The sequence below is a fragment of the Pipistrellus kuhlii genome, unplaced genomic scaffold (assembly GCF_014108245.1).
Source record: "Pipistrellus kuhlii isolate mPipKuh1 unplaced genomic scaffold, mPipKuh1.p scaffold_m20_p_2, whole genome shotgun sequence".
Taxonomy (NCBI): Eukaryota; Metazoa; Chordata; class Mammalia; order Chiroptera; family Vespertilionidae; genus Pipistrellus; species Pipistrellus kuhlii.
The window spans coordinates 52,089,116-52,104,642 of NW_023425515.1; the positions used below are offsets into that span (position 1 = coordinate 52,089,116).

At 36.5% G+C, this 15,527-nt stretch overlaps 1 protein-coding gene across 5 annotated transcripts in view; it reads left to right on the plus strand.

Annotated features, from left to right (window-relative positions):
* The window catches only part of IQCB1 (IQ motif containing B1), a 48,539-nt gene that overhangs the window by 19,004 nt on the left and 14,008 nt on the right, over positions 1-15,527 (plus strand). For 3 of the 5 annotated variants that reach the window (XM_036445980.1, XM_036445983.2, XM_036445982.2), the window contains 4 exons: positions 768-867; positions 6,039-6,217; positions 8,378-8,487; positions 8,993-9,102. In XM_036445980.1, coding sequence (XP_036301873.1) covers positions 768-867; positions 6,039-6,217; positions 8,378-8,487; positions 8,993-9,102 — 499 coding nt within the window. The remainder of the gene's footprint in view (positions 1-767; positions 868-6,038; positions 6,218-8,377; positions 8,488-8,992; positions 9,103-15,527) is intronic. The other 2 variants (XM_045583954.1, XM_036445984.1) reach the window with 2 other exon arrangements.

Below are 15,527 nucleotides of genomic sequence, written 5' to 3' on the forward strand. Positions count from 1 at the left end.
GGTAATATGCTAATTAGACCAACATCTTCCAGACGTCCTTCCAGACAAAGCCATAGTGTCAGGGGCCAAGGCAGAGGCAGTTAGGGGTGATCAGACCAGCAGGGGACAACAATTAGGGGCGATCAGGCTCAGGCAGACAAGTGGTTAGGAGTCAGCAGTCCCAGATTGTGAGAGGGATGTCCAACTCGGGATTTGGCCTAAACCTGCAGTCAGACATCCCTTGAGGGGTCCCAGATTGGAGAGGATGCAGGCCGGGCTGAGGGACCCCTCCCCCCAGTCTGTGCACCAATTTTGTGCACTGGGCCTCTAGTTAATCAATAAAAATAAATATTGTTTGGTAGTTAATGATTTTTATTATTATTTAAAACAAAATATTAGCAAACTTGAAACATTTTATAACAATTAAAATTTTTAAGGATGTGATTATAGTTGTCTGTGCCATTTCCATGTTCTCCCTTCATGAGAAATTTGATTTTATTTGCTGAAATTCACTATTATAAAAGAGATTTAAATTTAAGATATATTTTATTTTTCAATTAAGGGGAGCTAAGAGATTCTTAGCTTGGTATTGATGGATGCTCTCTGACTATTTATAATTACTGTCCATAAAAATGGAATGACTTATTTATGGTTGTTATAGCTGCCTATGTTAAAATCTTTATTTTTAGGTATATATAGATAGGAAGTTTGATTTGGTTTTGAAAGGACCAAATTGTATCATCATAGAATCTTTGTTTTAATTTTTCTTTTTTCCCCTCTTACTTTAGTACTACAAAGTGAACATTTCTTGCACTTACTGCAAACTGATAATGTTCAAATAGGATCTACAGTCATGAATATGGTACAGAACATACTACAGATAAACAGGTGACTTGGTTTTACAAAATACTTATAATTTTTTATTTTTGATTAGCAGCATTATCAATTTTATTTCAATTTTGCTGAAATCAATTGCAGATGGAATATACATGTCACTTACTATCATTGTCTTTCAGGGAAAAAAATATATATAAAATAACCTTAAGATACTGGATATTTATTATTGAATTGATATCTTATCTGAGAGCTTAAGATTTTATACCAAATCTCACATTTAGTGAAGAAAAATTACTGTCATTTCTGAAGAAAAGTTTTGGTATTATAATAAAAAATGCTTTATCGTAGATTTATTTAGCAAACTGCAAGCTCATTATTGTGCCAGGTACTATAGAAGGGCATAAAAAGAATAAGCCAGTCATAGAAAGACAATTACCATATGATCTCACTTATACAGAAGCTAATGACCCAAATAGAAACAGAGATATGGATACACCGACAGCTGTCACAGGGAGAGGAATTTGGGAATAGATGAAAGTAGGTGAAGGGATTAGCGAAAAACAAACAAACATGTATACCTGACATATAGTCACAGACAACAGTGTGGTGATAGCCAGAGGAAAGAGGAGTGGGTGCTGGGTGGAGGTGGACAAAAGTTTGGGGAAAATGGTGATGAAAAAAGACTTTGCTTGGGGCATTGGGCACAGGATGCATTGTGCAGATGATTGTTTATTGAAACCTGAATTTAAAAAAAAAAAAAAAAAAAGCAATAGACAATTTCTCCAAGTTAAAATGGAAAAACAGAATATACATAGTTGAAATAATTTATTTTTTAAGTTCAATATGGATTTATTAAGCATCTACTATGTGCCCAGTATGTGTCTGTTGTTGGGTTTACAGAATTGATTAATATATAAACCTTGCCTTCAAATAGCTTACAATAGCTGAAATGGTTTGGCTCAGTGGATAGAGCATCAGCCTGTGGGTTGAAAGGTTTCAGGTTTGATTCCGGTCAAGGGCATGTACCTTGGTTGTGGGCACATCCCCAGTAGGGGGTGTGCAGGAGGCAGCTGATCGATATTTCACTCTCATCATTGTTTCTAACTTTCTATCCCTCTCTGTAAAATATCAATAAAATATATTTAAAAATACAAAAACAAATAGCTTACAATATAGAGGAAAAGAACAATACCTGAGCATAACCTATCTAATAAAAGAGTAATGTGCAAATTAACCATCACTCCACTATATCCACAAACCATGCCCACCAGCCAGTCAGAAGTGAGTATGCAAATTAACCAACCAAGATGGCTGAGCCCAGGAGGGAGGCTTGTGTTTCCCGGGTGATGGAGGAAGCCAAGCTTTGGGCACACCCTGTCCGGCTCAGGCTCCTGCTTAAGGCTACAAAGTTTCAATTATAGAAGATAAATAAATTCCAACAGAAATGGCTGCCACCAAGGAACTAACAGAAGGCTTGGCTCAGCTCCAGGTTATAAAGTTTCAATAATAGAAGATAAATAAATTCCAGATACCAAGGCCTCTTGGATTGCTTGGGGCGGGGAGGGGTGTGTGGCTGGCCTGCAAACCACCACAGGCCTCTCACCCAGGTCGCCCCATGTCCCAAGGGAACCCTGATCCAGGACACCCATCAGGGCAAACCAGCTGGCCCCACCCATGCACCAGGACTCTATCCTATCTAATAAAAGTAATATGCAGATTGACCATCACTCCAACACATAAGATGGCTGCCCCCATGTGGTCAAAGATCCTGTCCCCATTTGGACATAAGATAGCCACCACAAGTTGGCTAGCAGGGGAGGACAGTTGGGAGAGACCAGACCTGCAACGGAAGGCAGTTGGGGACTATCAAGCCTTCAGGGGAGAGCAGTTAAGGGGTGACCAGGCTGGCAGAGGAGGGAAGTTGGGGGCAAACAGGCTACAGTTAGACATCAATCAGGCTGGCAGGGGAGTGGTTAGAGAGTGATCAGGCTGGCCGGCAGAAGCGGTAAGGTAGTCAGGTGAGTAGTTGGGAGCCAGCAATACTGGATTGTGAGAGGGATGTCCCAGATTGGAGAGGTTGCAGGCTGGGCTGAGGGACCACCCCCCCCCCCCCCCCGCATGAATTTTGTGCACCGGGCCTCTAGTTATATTATAATGTACTAAATTACTATGTTAAAGGTGTATACCAGTGTTAGAGGAGATCCTAACCCAAACTGAGGGAGGGTGCTTCTTGGAGAAGATAACACGTGAGATGAAACATTAAGAAGGAGAAATTAGCCAAGGAGGTAGAAGAGCAGTATTTCTAGGCAGAGGTAACAACATAAGCAAATGTACAACATGCTTAGGGTGAAGAGAAGGTACAGTTCATTGATGCTGGCATTTAAAGTTGGTTTGTGGAGGCTGGTAAGTTCTGCAGAGACATAAGTCATGAAGAGCTTATATGCTATGTTAAAGAAACTTGGTGTTATTCTATAGGAAATGGAAACCATTGACTAATTTTTAAAGTGGATAGAATAATTGGATTACATTTCACTTATGTCACCCTTGTGGTCACTGTGATGGAAAATTTTAAGGGGGAATAAAACTCTAGACAAAGAGGAAGAAATAGTAATCCAAGTGAAAGTAATAAAATTTTGACTTTGGGCACTAGTACCATGGGAATACATTTTAAAAACTAATGAATAAAAATCATGAGGGCCGAAACCGGTTTGGCTCAGTTGTAGAGCATCGATCTGTGGACTGAAAGGTCCTGGGTTCGATTCCGGTTAAGGGCATGTGCCTTGGTTGTGGGCACATCCCCGGTAGGGGGTGTGCAAGAGGCAGCTGGTCGATGTTTCTCATCGACGTTTCTAGCTATCTCTCTCCCTTCCTCTCTGTAGGAAATCAATAAAAATATATTTTTTTAAAAATCTTTAAATAAAAAAAATAAATAAATAAAATAAAAATAAAAATCATGAGGACTTCACTTCCACTTGGATCAAGATGGAATAATAGAATGGACTTACCCTACCACCTAAATAAAAGCAAAAACAAAACACCAGGCAAAATAAGAAACAACAGTTTTCAAGAAACGACTTCAGTCAATGAAAGGAAGTGAGCCCTGAGAAAAAGGAATGAGCAAGGTGAACAATGTTCTAACTTAAAGATTTGATGCACAGATGTCAGGCTGAGTTGAAGAGATAGAGCTGAGAGTGCAGAAAACAAAACTGCTAGAGTCCATAAGAGAGCCACATAGAGACAATCCTGTGCAGAGAGTTCCCTTCAGACATTCAGTATGTGCTAGGAAACTACCTAATGTCAGGGAAAACAGTAATCCAAAAGGATTAAAGGGGGCATTATCAGAAGGTCACACAGAGCCAAAAATATTCCTTGATTCTAACAGCCAAACAAAAATGGAGCATTGTGTAGAATACTCAGGAAGTTTTCACCTCATTAATGGAGGATAATTTGTACTAGGCTGAGAACTATTCTGGATCATTCAAACAAAATAAAAGCAGGACCCAAGGGATCAAATTATTTTTAAGAAATTTAATTGCATCTGATTATTGAAATTGCCTACTTAAGAATATTTATTGTAAAGTACACAGGGCAGGAAATTTAGCAGAAATGGTTATACTTTGATTTGACTTTGAAAAAATAAGAAAGTCCCACTTGTGCCATCATAGAATCTTTGCCTTGATCTTTTTTATCTTCCATTAGTAATACAAAGTGATCAATTCTTGCAGTCACTACAAACTGATGATGTTCAAATAGAATCTGTAGTTATAAGAATGCTATAAAAATAGTACAGATCAATCGAAACCGGTTTTGCTCAGTGGATAGAGCGTCAGCCTGCAGACTGAAAGGTCCCAGGTTCGGTTCCAGTCAAGGGCATGTACCTTGGTTGCGGGCCCATCCCCGGTGTGGAGTGTGCAAGAGGCAGCTGATCGATGACTCTCTCTCATCGATGTTTCTGACTCTCTATCCCTCTCTCTCCCTCTCTGTAAAAAATCAATAAAATATATATATTTTTAAAAATAGTACAGATCAGCAAGTGAATTGATCTTATAAAATGTTACTAATTTTTTTCATCAGAAGCATTAGCAATTTTGCTAAATGATTTGTTGCATATGATTTTTACATGGCTCTTGAAAATAGCTAACCAAAATAAGACATGTAAATATTTTTAGGAATACAAAAATATCTAGCACCCAACAAGATAAAATTCATACAAGAACCAGGCATGCAAACAAACAGGAAAATAGAACCCATAAAGAGAAGAATTAGTTATTATAATTAGTAGACAAGGACACCAGACCATTTATTTTATATTATAGCTATGTTCCTTATGTTCAAGATGTTAGAGATAGCCGAAACTGGTTTGGCTTAGTGGTAGAGCGTCAGTCTGTGGACTGAAAGGTCCCGGATTCGATTCCGGTCAAGGGCATGTACCTTGGTTGTGGGCACATCCCCAGGGGGTGGTGTGCAAGAGGCAGCTGATAGATGATTCTCTCTCATCGATGTTTTTAACTCTCTATTCCTCTCTCTTCGTCTCTGTAAAAAAATCAATAAAATATATATATTTTTTAAAAAGATGTTAGAGATATATATGGCCCAAACTTAACTTCTAGACATGAAAACTACAATATCTGAGATGAAAATACACTGGGTTGGATTAGTAGCAGATTAACACTGCAAACAGTTTTACATGGTACTAGAGGCACAGTGCACAAAATTCATGCACATGAGGGGTAGGGACTCAGCCAAGCCTTCGCCCTTTCACAGACCGGGAGCCCTCAGGGGATGCCCAACTACATTTTAAAAAATCATTCTGTACTTAATTTTCTTACTAACTCCTTTTAAACTCTGCACACTCTCACATTCCGTTTCTTCTTTTTATTTAACTATTTTCCTGGCCCTCATTTTAGCATCCTTCTCTTTACTTTCCCTTCCTCTCTTTGAACCTCCCGTGGCCCCTCTCTCTTCCTCTCTCCTTCTTTCTCTCCCTCATTCCCTCCCTCATTCCCCATGTCTGTCTCCTTCTTACTCCTCTCCCCTCCCCCCATTTACCTTTCCCTTGTGAAATCAGTAAAAATATATATATATTTTTTTCTTAAATGGTTACTTTCTTGGATCAGGCCACAGCTAGGTATCAAGTTGCTGACCATTTTATGTTTAATTTGTTGTGATATCTATGTATCAATTAGTAATGGTACATTTTTATTTTTCATTTGTTTTATTAGTGGTGATTTACTCAGAATAGAAGCAAAAACCCTGCATTCAATTTTAGATGAAGTTATTTTCAAGCTTTTATCAACTCCTAGTCCAGTCCTAAGAAGTACTGCTACAAAGCTCCTACTGTTGATGGCAGAATCCCATCAGGAAATTTTGATTTTACTAAGACTAAGTGCCTGCTACAAAGGTAGTAATATGTTCTTTCTTTTCTTGAGTTTTGAAAAAATAACATTGATGGTTTATGGAAAACAATTCCTGTGTTTTGAAAAAGTCTATAACTGAAATGTGCAGATAAAACCCTATCACAACAGGTAACCAGTTCAGGAAAAAGTCTTTATATAATCAAGCTATCTTCATGTCTTAACAGACAGCATATGGTACAGTGTTGATGAGTTTACAATGAATATTTACTCCCTTCTGACAGAAAGGTTGTGTATACAATATACCATATAGTGATAAATAATTATGACCAAAAAGATGGGTGACCTTTTACTAACTTTACTGGAGAAAATAAGTCTATGCCTAAGAGATTGACAGCCTTTTTAATATTTATGTCAATTAATAAATTCAATTTCCTCACTGTCTTTCCTCAAAAACAAAACATCTCCCTCCCTTTTAGTCAAATGTATATGTGAATAAAAAGTCAGAAAAATTAAGATGGAATATTACCCTCCCCAGATAGTAGCTTTTCCTGTGTGTCAGATACTACTCTACATTATATGCTGTAAAATATTTAATCCTCATAACTGCCCTATGAGATATTTACTCTTATCCTTATTTTATAGCAATGGGAATAGAGACATGGAAAAATTAGGTAATTTATTTAAGATCACACAGTGTGTGTTTTTTAATTGCCAAATGAAGTTATATGTTCGTTTTGTTTTATTTCTTTGCTAGCCAGAGCCATTAATTTATTTCAATATACTTTTCTTATTAACATGTTAAGGAAATTGGTTCTAGTTTATTAAATATACCTGTTTATACAGGGTTATATTATGTGGAAATTTAAAAATATTAGAATACAATGTAGTGGATTTAATACCAAAATTATTACAATGGCCTTTTATAATTCTTGATGGTGCTTTAGTAACTTATCTTGCACCAGTCATTGCTGTGAACATTGTAATTATTTTGTGTTAAAGGAACAGAGAGGGAAAGAAATTCCCAGTAATAAAACCTTCTAGTTGATATTGTGCCAGGTGTATGTACATTTTTAAAAATCTGTAATTAGACTTCTTCTATAGAAATGTGACTGTTAGAACAGTTCATAATAAAGGAATTTCACCTTAACAATCCTCTTCTCTTTCTTTACTCAATGGTAGAACTTACCCAGTTTTTTCAAAATATTTTACAATTATTAATATTGCTGAGAATATCACTCTTAGAATATTAATCATGAAAATATCCATATAGTGGCTCCCCCAATTTTGCACCCTAAAGCCATTGTAGCTTAGTTATTTATTTTAAATACATATGTTATTATATATCATTTCAACATGCCTTGGAAATTATACTTTCTTTGTACCTCATACTACTACTCTGTTTTATTTTGGATGAAAGTGCTTATTATACTGTTATAGTACTTTATAGTATTTTCTCAGGAAGCTATTAGTTTGTCCCAAGTTATTTGTATTACTGTATACTCTATTACTTAGTAATAACTTTAATAATGACAAATAGGTCAGACAGCATGGCTCAGTGATTGAGTGTCAACCCATGAACCAGGAGATCATAGTTGGATTCCTTGTCAGGACACTTGCCTGGTTGCACACTCAATCCCCAACTGGGGCGGGGGCATACAGGAGGCAGCCAATCAATGATTCTCTCTCGTCATTGATGTTTCTATCTGTCTCTCCCTCTCCTTTCCTCTCTGAAATTAATACACACACACACACACAGATATGTATTTTTAAATAGGTAAAAAATAATAATGACAAATAGCCTGCTTAAGTTTTTCCACTGGGTAGGTATTACAAAGTATGTATTCATTATCTTTTAAAAAATATTTTAGTCTAAGGTATTCATGTTAAAACAGAAAATAAATTCTGTATCACTACTCTTTGACTTACCACAGTGATTCCAGTCCCCCTTTTTTATTAAAGAAATTGACTAGACAGATTTTGGATCAGATCAGACACAGAGCTCTTCAGACACAGAGCACATAACTCTTAGGACAGAGGAGTATCCTAAATATCTCCATCTAGAAGTCTTTGAGAGAAGAAAAAAGAAAAATGTGATTAATCTTGTGTTCATTTGTTTCTAAATTAGCCTTAACCTTAAATTAATGCTTATTAGATAACAATCATATCTCATTATTAACAGTTGTATTTTTGTTATTCCATTTCAGGACTAAGAAATCTACTAAATAAACAAAAACCTGGGATAGAGTTTCGTCATGAATTTAGACAGCTCATTAGCCTTTTAAGCCCGAAGGTCTATCAGGAAGTAGAAGAGCAGGTATTAAATTATAAAAATAATGTGCAATTATAAAAATTATTTGCTAACATTTCAATAAACTCTTTAGTTTCAAAATATTGGAATGATAGCCTCTTAAATCTTTGTTCTCTCTCCCCCTTTTTAAAGTTATTTCCCTCTAAGATCCAGAGCAGCCATAGTTTGATAGGAAAAGGGGTTATTTATGGGTTGATTTTAGTACCTTGAATCTTTGAATAAGTTGTCAAGAAGAGAGATTAGAGTTGTTAAATAAGCAGAAGAAAGAAATACTTGAAGCTCATCAGACTATATCTTGAATACATTCTAGATATTGTCTAAATGAGTCTAACATGCCTCCTTTGGGAGGTCAGGTTTAATATTCTTAGGTTTTCCCTGCCATGGGCCTATGAAAATGTTGCCTCCTGCCCAACTTATTAGAGATGAGATTAATACTTCCCCAGGCCTGATAATTCTCTAAAAAAGTCTTTTTTAGAGATATCTCTAAATTAATTCTGGCATTTAATTTCAGAAACTACATCAAGCAGCATGCTTGATTCAAGCTTATTGGAAGGGTTTCCAAACTAGAAAGAGATTAAAGAAGCTTCCATCTGCTGTGATTACTTTGCAAAGGAATTTCAGGTAAGAATTTTTGGTGAAAGGAATGGTCACCTGAGGAGGCTACATATTACTTATTAGAGTACAGTTGAGTAAAAACAGGAATTTTAGATTTTGGGGTTTTCTTCAATTTTCTAATCTGTTTCTTTTATTCTTATTTTTCATTGTTCTGTAAATTTCTGAGTTACAGCACTCCAGTAACCAGCCTTGCTTTCAAAACAAAGGGAATAAAGTAAGACATGAATATAATGTAACAGATACACAGTCTTACTTAAGAAGTGTTTTTGGGCCAAATCTACTGAAAGAGCCAGTGATAGTCATTAACCTCTTCAAAACCTTAAAACCAAAAATTGCTGTTCATATGTAATTGTGATTAAAACATGTGATTAAAACATGTGTTTTAAGTATGTTAACCTGATCTTCCTAAGTAAAGGGCATGGATATACATGGTTATTGCGATATGACATAGACTGTCATTTATCTCTATTTCAAGTCGACTAAAAATGAAATACTGAAGACATAGCCCAGTTTTTGATGTGACTAACCCATCCAGATTCTTAGAGGCAATGAAAAGAGCACAAACACAAATTACTTAGCTCCCAGGTCATAAATGATACAGTCAAGCCTTAGAGTGATTTCTCAGGCAGCCTAACTTAAAGCTAAATTTTATTTTACTAAAGTGAAACTCGCATGTTTCAGAAGTCAATGTGTTTAAAAAAAAAAAAAAAAAAAAACAAAACACCTGAAACTATTCTTTGAATAACTGCAGCTGCATTTCTCAGTTTTAAAAATATTTTAAAATAGTGATCTAAAATTTAGCTTTAAGTTAGACTGCATGACAAACGCATTCTTTATCATAAATAACTTTTTCATTAGATGATCTAAGGCTAATGTGTGCACAAGTGTGCACACTTTTCATTTCCTGTAACAATCTGGATGACTTAGTGGCAGATATTGAAGCTATTGTGTGTAACTGAATCCTTTAGTAGACATTCTTTTTATTGATGAAAGTTTCCTTCAAAGAAAAGTTAAAGATAGGATATTAATATTGTGCATGAGTTTTGTTGGTAGCAAAAAAAAAAACAAAACGCAAAAAAAACATTAATTCTTTAAACATATTTAAATTGTCACATATATGCCTGAGGATATTGGAGATATTGGATATATGATACTAGATATTGGAGAGCTAACCAGACTTGAGTTTGAATCTTACTTCAGCAACTTATGGGCTGAAGACCTTAGACAAATTGCCTCACTTCTCTCAGCCTGAAATTTCCCATCTATGAAATGGGGATAATTATCTGTGTACCTCACATGATTAATATAAAGTTGTTGTTTTTTTAGTATAGTACTGACATTTAGAAAATGTTAGGGATAATACATATGGCACATTTTTGCCCTTGAAGATTTGCAAATCTAGGTAATTAAATAGTCCTCATGAGAGGCAAGTATAATCCATTCCATCATTGCTCAGTTTATTGTCTATCCTAAATGCTCCTTTCGAATTTTTAAAAAGGATTTCTTTGGTCATATAAATTAGGGAAATGATGAATGCCTCGAGAGACACTGTGTATATATTCTTCTGTTCAGGAGCTGACATTTCTTAGTATAGCCTTCCTCCGTAATATATTCATTACTTACTGATTCTACCTGTTATTAACCTCAGCTAATATCCCCTTATATTTAAAGGTACTCTAGCCCTGGGTAGCAGGTTGGATTCCAGTCAAGGGCACATGCCTGGGTTTCGGGCTCAGTCCCAACATGCAGGAGGCAGTCAATCAATGATTCCCTCTCATCATTGATATTTTTTTTAATTGATTATTGATTTTTTACAGAGAGGAGGAGAGAGGGATAGAGAGCTAGAAATGTCGATGAGAAACATCGACCAGCTGCCTCTTGCACACCCCCTACCAGGGATGTGCCCGCAACCAAGGTACATGCCCTTGACCGGATTCGAACCCGGGACCTTTCAGTCCACAGACCGACGCTCTACCACTGAGCCAAACTGGTTTCGGCTCATCGTTGATATTTCTATCTCTCTTCCTCTCCCTTCCTTTCTGAAATCAATAAAAATATGTTAAAAATAAATATGGATCCTATTTATGGATTCAGATATTTAATGTTTACTCTCATAGTAGTTGCCAAATATGCCAAATTACTTTCTCTTGCATTATTAAAGAACAGAAATATGACTATGGAATCTAATTCATAATACATTACTTTAAAATAGAAATTCTGTTGCTTTATGTAACCAAACCAGATTGGTTATAAATATTTTCATTAAAAGAATTTATCTTTTAAACCAAAATTATTCAAATCTCACATTATAATGAATTTGTTTCCAGTATTTTGGATTTGAAGTTTTAGGATGGACTGCGGTATAGTTTTAACCTTTAGGTTCTATTTAATTGTTTAATTTCAGGTTTGCTTCAGGCTTCAGCAGCTTTCCTCCTCTTTTAGTTGTAACAGTTTATGCAAACTTCTCTTGCTTCCTTTATATCTGTGCTTTCTGTAAAGGTTATTTCTGTCTCTTTGTGGTTAGATCATTATTTCATATTCATTTCCCACTTTCATGTTTTTTTTGTGGGGGAAGGGATTGCCCACCACTCAGTTATGGAATCATGGGCCCTGATGCATCAGAGCTCTGAAGATTCAGCAAGAGGCACTTTTTTGTTAGTCTCCCTTGCTAAAGCACTTTCTTGGAGGATTTTTTGTTGTTTTTACTTAATTATTTTTGAATGAGAGACAGAAACATTGACTTGTTGTTCCACTTATTTATGCATTCATTGGTTGATTCTTGTATGTGCTCTAACTGAGAATCAAATCCACAACCATGGCGTATCAGGCAGACGCTCTAACCCAGTGGTCGGCAAACTGCGGTTTGCAAGCCACATGCGGCGATTTGGCCCCTTGAGTATGGCTCGGTGTTAGAACTACTTCTTCAAAATAGATTCGCCCAAGCCGAAAACCGACTTCAGCACATGGGCCATGAAGTATCAGTCACACTGTACATGCACGCCCGCATGTGGTATTTTGTGGAAGAGCCACACTCAAGGGGCCAAAGAGCCACATGTGGCTTGCGAGCCTCTGTTTGCCAGTTACTACTCTAACCAACTGAACTACCTAGCCAGGGCTGTTTGTTTTATTTAATCATTTTTCATGGTCAGAAACTATTTTCTGTTAAGTATTCTTTTCCTCAGCATTGTTTTCTGTAGCAGCTAATAGCTACTCCAGTTAACTTCATGAAACTTCACAATTTACCTACTTCTATTATAGAGTTGCTGATATTTATTTGTTGTAATTATATCTTTGACTTTGTAAGAAAAGAAAACAATTTTTTTCTCTATCCATTTTAGGTTCATTGGTTGGGGCCCTGAAAATTAGACTAACAGAAAAAAGGGAAAAAAAGCACATTAACAGGAGAAAATAATTTATTTACTTGTGCAGTGCATATCACACAGAAGAAATCTCACATGATAAATAACTCAAAGGGTTGGTTAGAACTTGGGCTAATATACATTCTAACAAAGATTAGTAAATTTTGAAATAAATTGTGGTGCAAAGAAAGGAGATTTAGGCTTCTAAGGGCAGCAAACTGTCGGAAGGTAAGCATATTGGGGAAATGAATGGGAGATAGGGCTTATTTGTGCAGGGCCATCTTATTCATGGCCATAAAACTTCTTTGGGATAGAGGGATTTGTGGCACTCTTCACTTCTCAGACCTTTTTGCTTTTAGTTAGATAAGGAAAACTCTGGGAAGCCTTTTTTGCATTTGTTGATACTCATTTGCTTCCAACTCAATCTTCATACATATTCTGCTACCTTTTTTTTATTGTTGACACTATTACAAATGTTCCCCATTTACTCCCTCCTTTGTCCACCTCCACCCAGCTACCCCTTCTCCCCACCTCCCCTAGCCTTCATTACACTCTTGTGTATGTCCATGGGCTATGCATATATGTTCTTTGGCTAATCTCTTCACCTTCTTTTATCCAGCATCTCCCACTCCACTACCCACTAACATATTCTGCTACCTTTTAGCTAACCCTTGAAACTGAGCTCCTTTAAGGGAATAACTATTTCTCTTCTCTGTTAGGATAGTAGTACCAAGCAGGTAGCAATTACTCAGGAAAAAATGCTTGTTGAGTAAAGGAAGAGAGCCCATTAACTGCTTTGCCCATTAATTCATATGGTACTCCTCAGGTTCATACTATTTCACAACAAAGGAATTCCTAGAGAGTTTCTCATGTCTTGTCAGCTGGTAGTTTGGTTAATTCCTCTTCATTAAATATACATCATGGAATGCATTTACATAAATTAATTAGAGAATATGATATCTCATCAGTCATTTCGTTTTCAAAAGTGCTATACAAATGCCAGATGGTCATATGCCTACTAAACCAGTTAACAATGTTTTAATATTTGAATGATAAGTGATTATCGACACTCTTACCCACTAAAATGTTACTAAGGGGGGGAAACATTCAAAATCCTAATAAATATCTTGCCGAGACCGGTTTGGCTCAATGGATAGAGCGTCGGCTTGGGGACTGAAGGGACCCGGGTTCGATTCCGGTCAAGGGCATGTGCCTTGGTTGCAGGCATATCCCCAGTGGGGGGTGTGCAAGAGGCAGCTGATCGATGACTCTCTCATCGATGTTTCTAACTCTCTATCTCTCTCTCTTCCTCTCTGTACAAAATCAATAAAATATATATTTTAAAAAAAAATCTTGTTCAAAATCCTAATAAATATCTTTAAATATGAAATTAAAGGATATGAATCCAGAAGCACATATTTATAATATGTACTCATTATTTCAATCACCAAACCTCACTTTTTTTTGTCTTTCTGGTTTTTACTTTCACCTGCATGCTTCATAGTCTTCCAGGTTTGCCATATTTCGTAGCCTATATGCCTAAACTGTTTATCGAACTCAGTTTTTTTGACATATCAAATGTTCTAGTGATGCAGTTTTAATGATTACTATGTTTATTAATAGTATATTAACCCTTTGCACTCTGAACCATTCTGGACATTGGCTATCAGCTACTCGACGCTACTTTGCGGCGGACACGTGCGTTGAATTAACTCAATTCCCCGTAATCACTAATAAACTGCAATGTCCCCCCTGAAAGGGGACATCCGAGTGATATGCTAGAATTCCGATGTCCCCTGAGAGGGGACAGCGGAGTGCAAAGGGTTAAAGATAATAGTAAAGCATACTAGGTGTTTATAATCAGTTCAATTAGAAACAAGTGTGTGTGTTTTTTGTTTTCATCAATTTGAAAGGAGATACTGTAGAGCCTGTTCTCTTTTATCCTCTATGAACAGGTAAGAGGGAAAACCCTTATTTACATGTTGTACAAGGCATACCTTTTGCAGGGGGGGGCAGTCCAAAAGAGAGGCATGCTTCCATCCGCTAGTGGGAAGGAAGGGAAAGGTTTTTACTTGATCTGAGTATCAGGAGGAGCAAAAGATATGTACGTAGAAATATTCAGTTCACCCTACAACTTCTTTAGAACACCTTTTTTTTTTTTTGGCACACACGTATTTGAGGTCTTTTCTATCTTTGATAATAAGGATAAGAAAGAATTTATGTTTTGTTTCTTAATTTTTTTAAAAAAAATTCTTTATTGTTGAAAGTATTACATATATCTCCTTTCCCCACCTCCCAGCCCTCTCCCACCTCCCAGCACAGGTCCTCACCCCTCTATTGTCTGCATTCATTGGTTATGCTTATATGCATTTCTACAAGTCTTTTGGTTGATCTCTTATCCTCTCCCACCCTTCCTTATCTCTCCTCATGAATTTATTGGGGTGATATTAGTTAATAAAAATATATAGGTCTCAAGTGTACAGTTCTATAATACATCATCTGTATTGTATTGTGTGTTCACCATCCAAACTCAAGTCTTTTATCACCATCTATTCCCTCTTTACCCTTTTTACCCTCCCTTCACCCCCTTTTCCCTCTGGTTACACAGTACTGTTGTCTGTGTCTGAGTTTTGTTTCCTTTTATTTTGTTTGTCTTAATTATTTCACCTATTTCACCCAGCCCCCCAACAAACCTCTGACAACTGTTTGTTCCCTGTATCTATGAGTCTCTTTCTATATTGTTAGTTTATTTCGCTCATTTGATTCCACATTGAAGTGAAATCATATAGTACTTGTCTTTCTCTTACTGGCTTACTTCATCAAGCATATACTCTCCAGGTCCATCCATCCATGCTGTAGCAAAAGGTAAAATTTTATTCTTTTTTTATAGCCTAGTAGTAGTTCACTGTGTAAATGTACCACAGTTTTTTTATTCACTCATCTACTGATGGGGCTTCAGCTGCTTCCAAATCTTGGCTATTGTAAATGAACATAGAGGTGTATATATTCTTTCAAATCAGTGTTTTGTGGTTCTTTGAATATATTCCCAGAAGTGGAATTGCTGAGTCATTA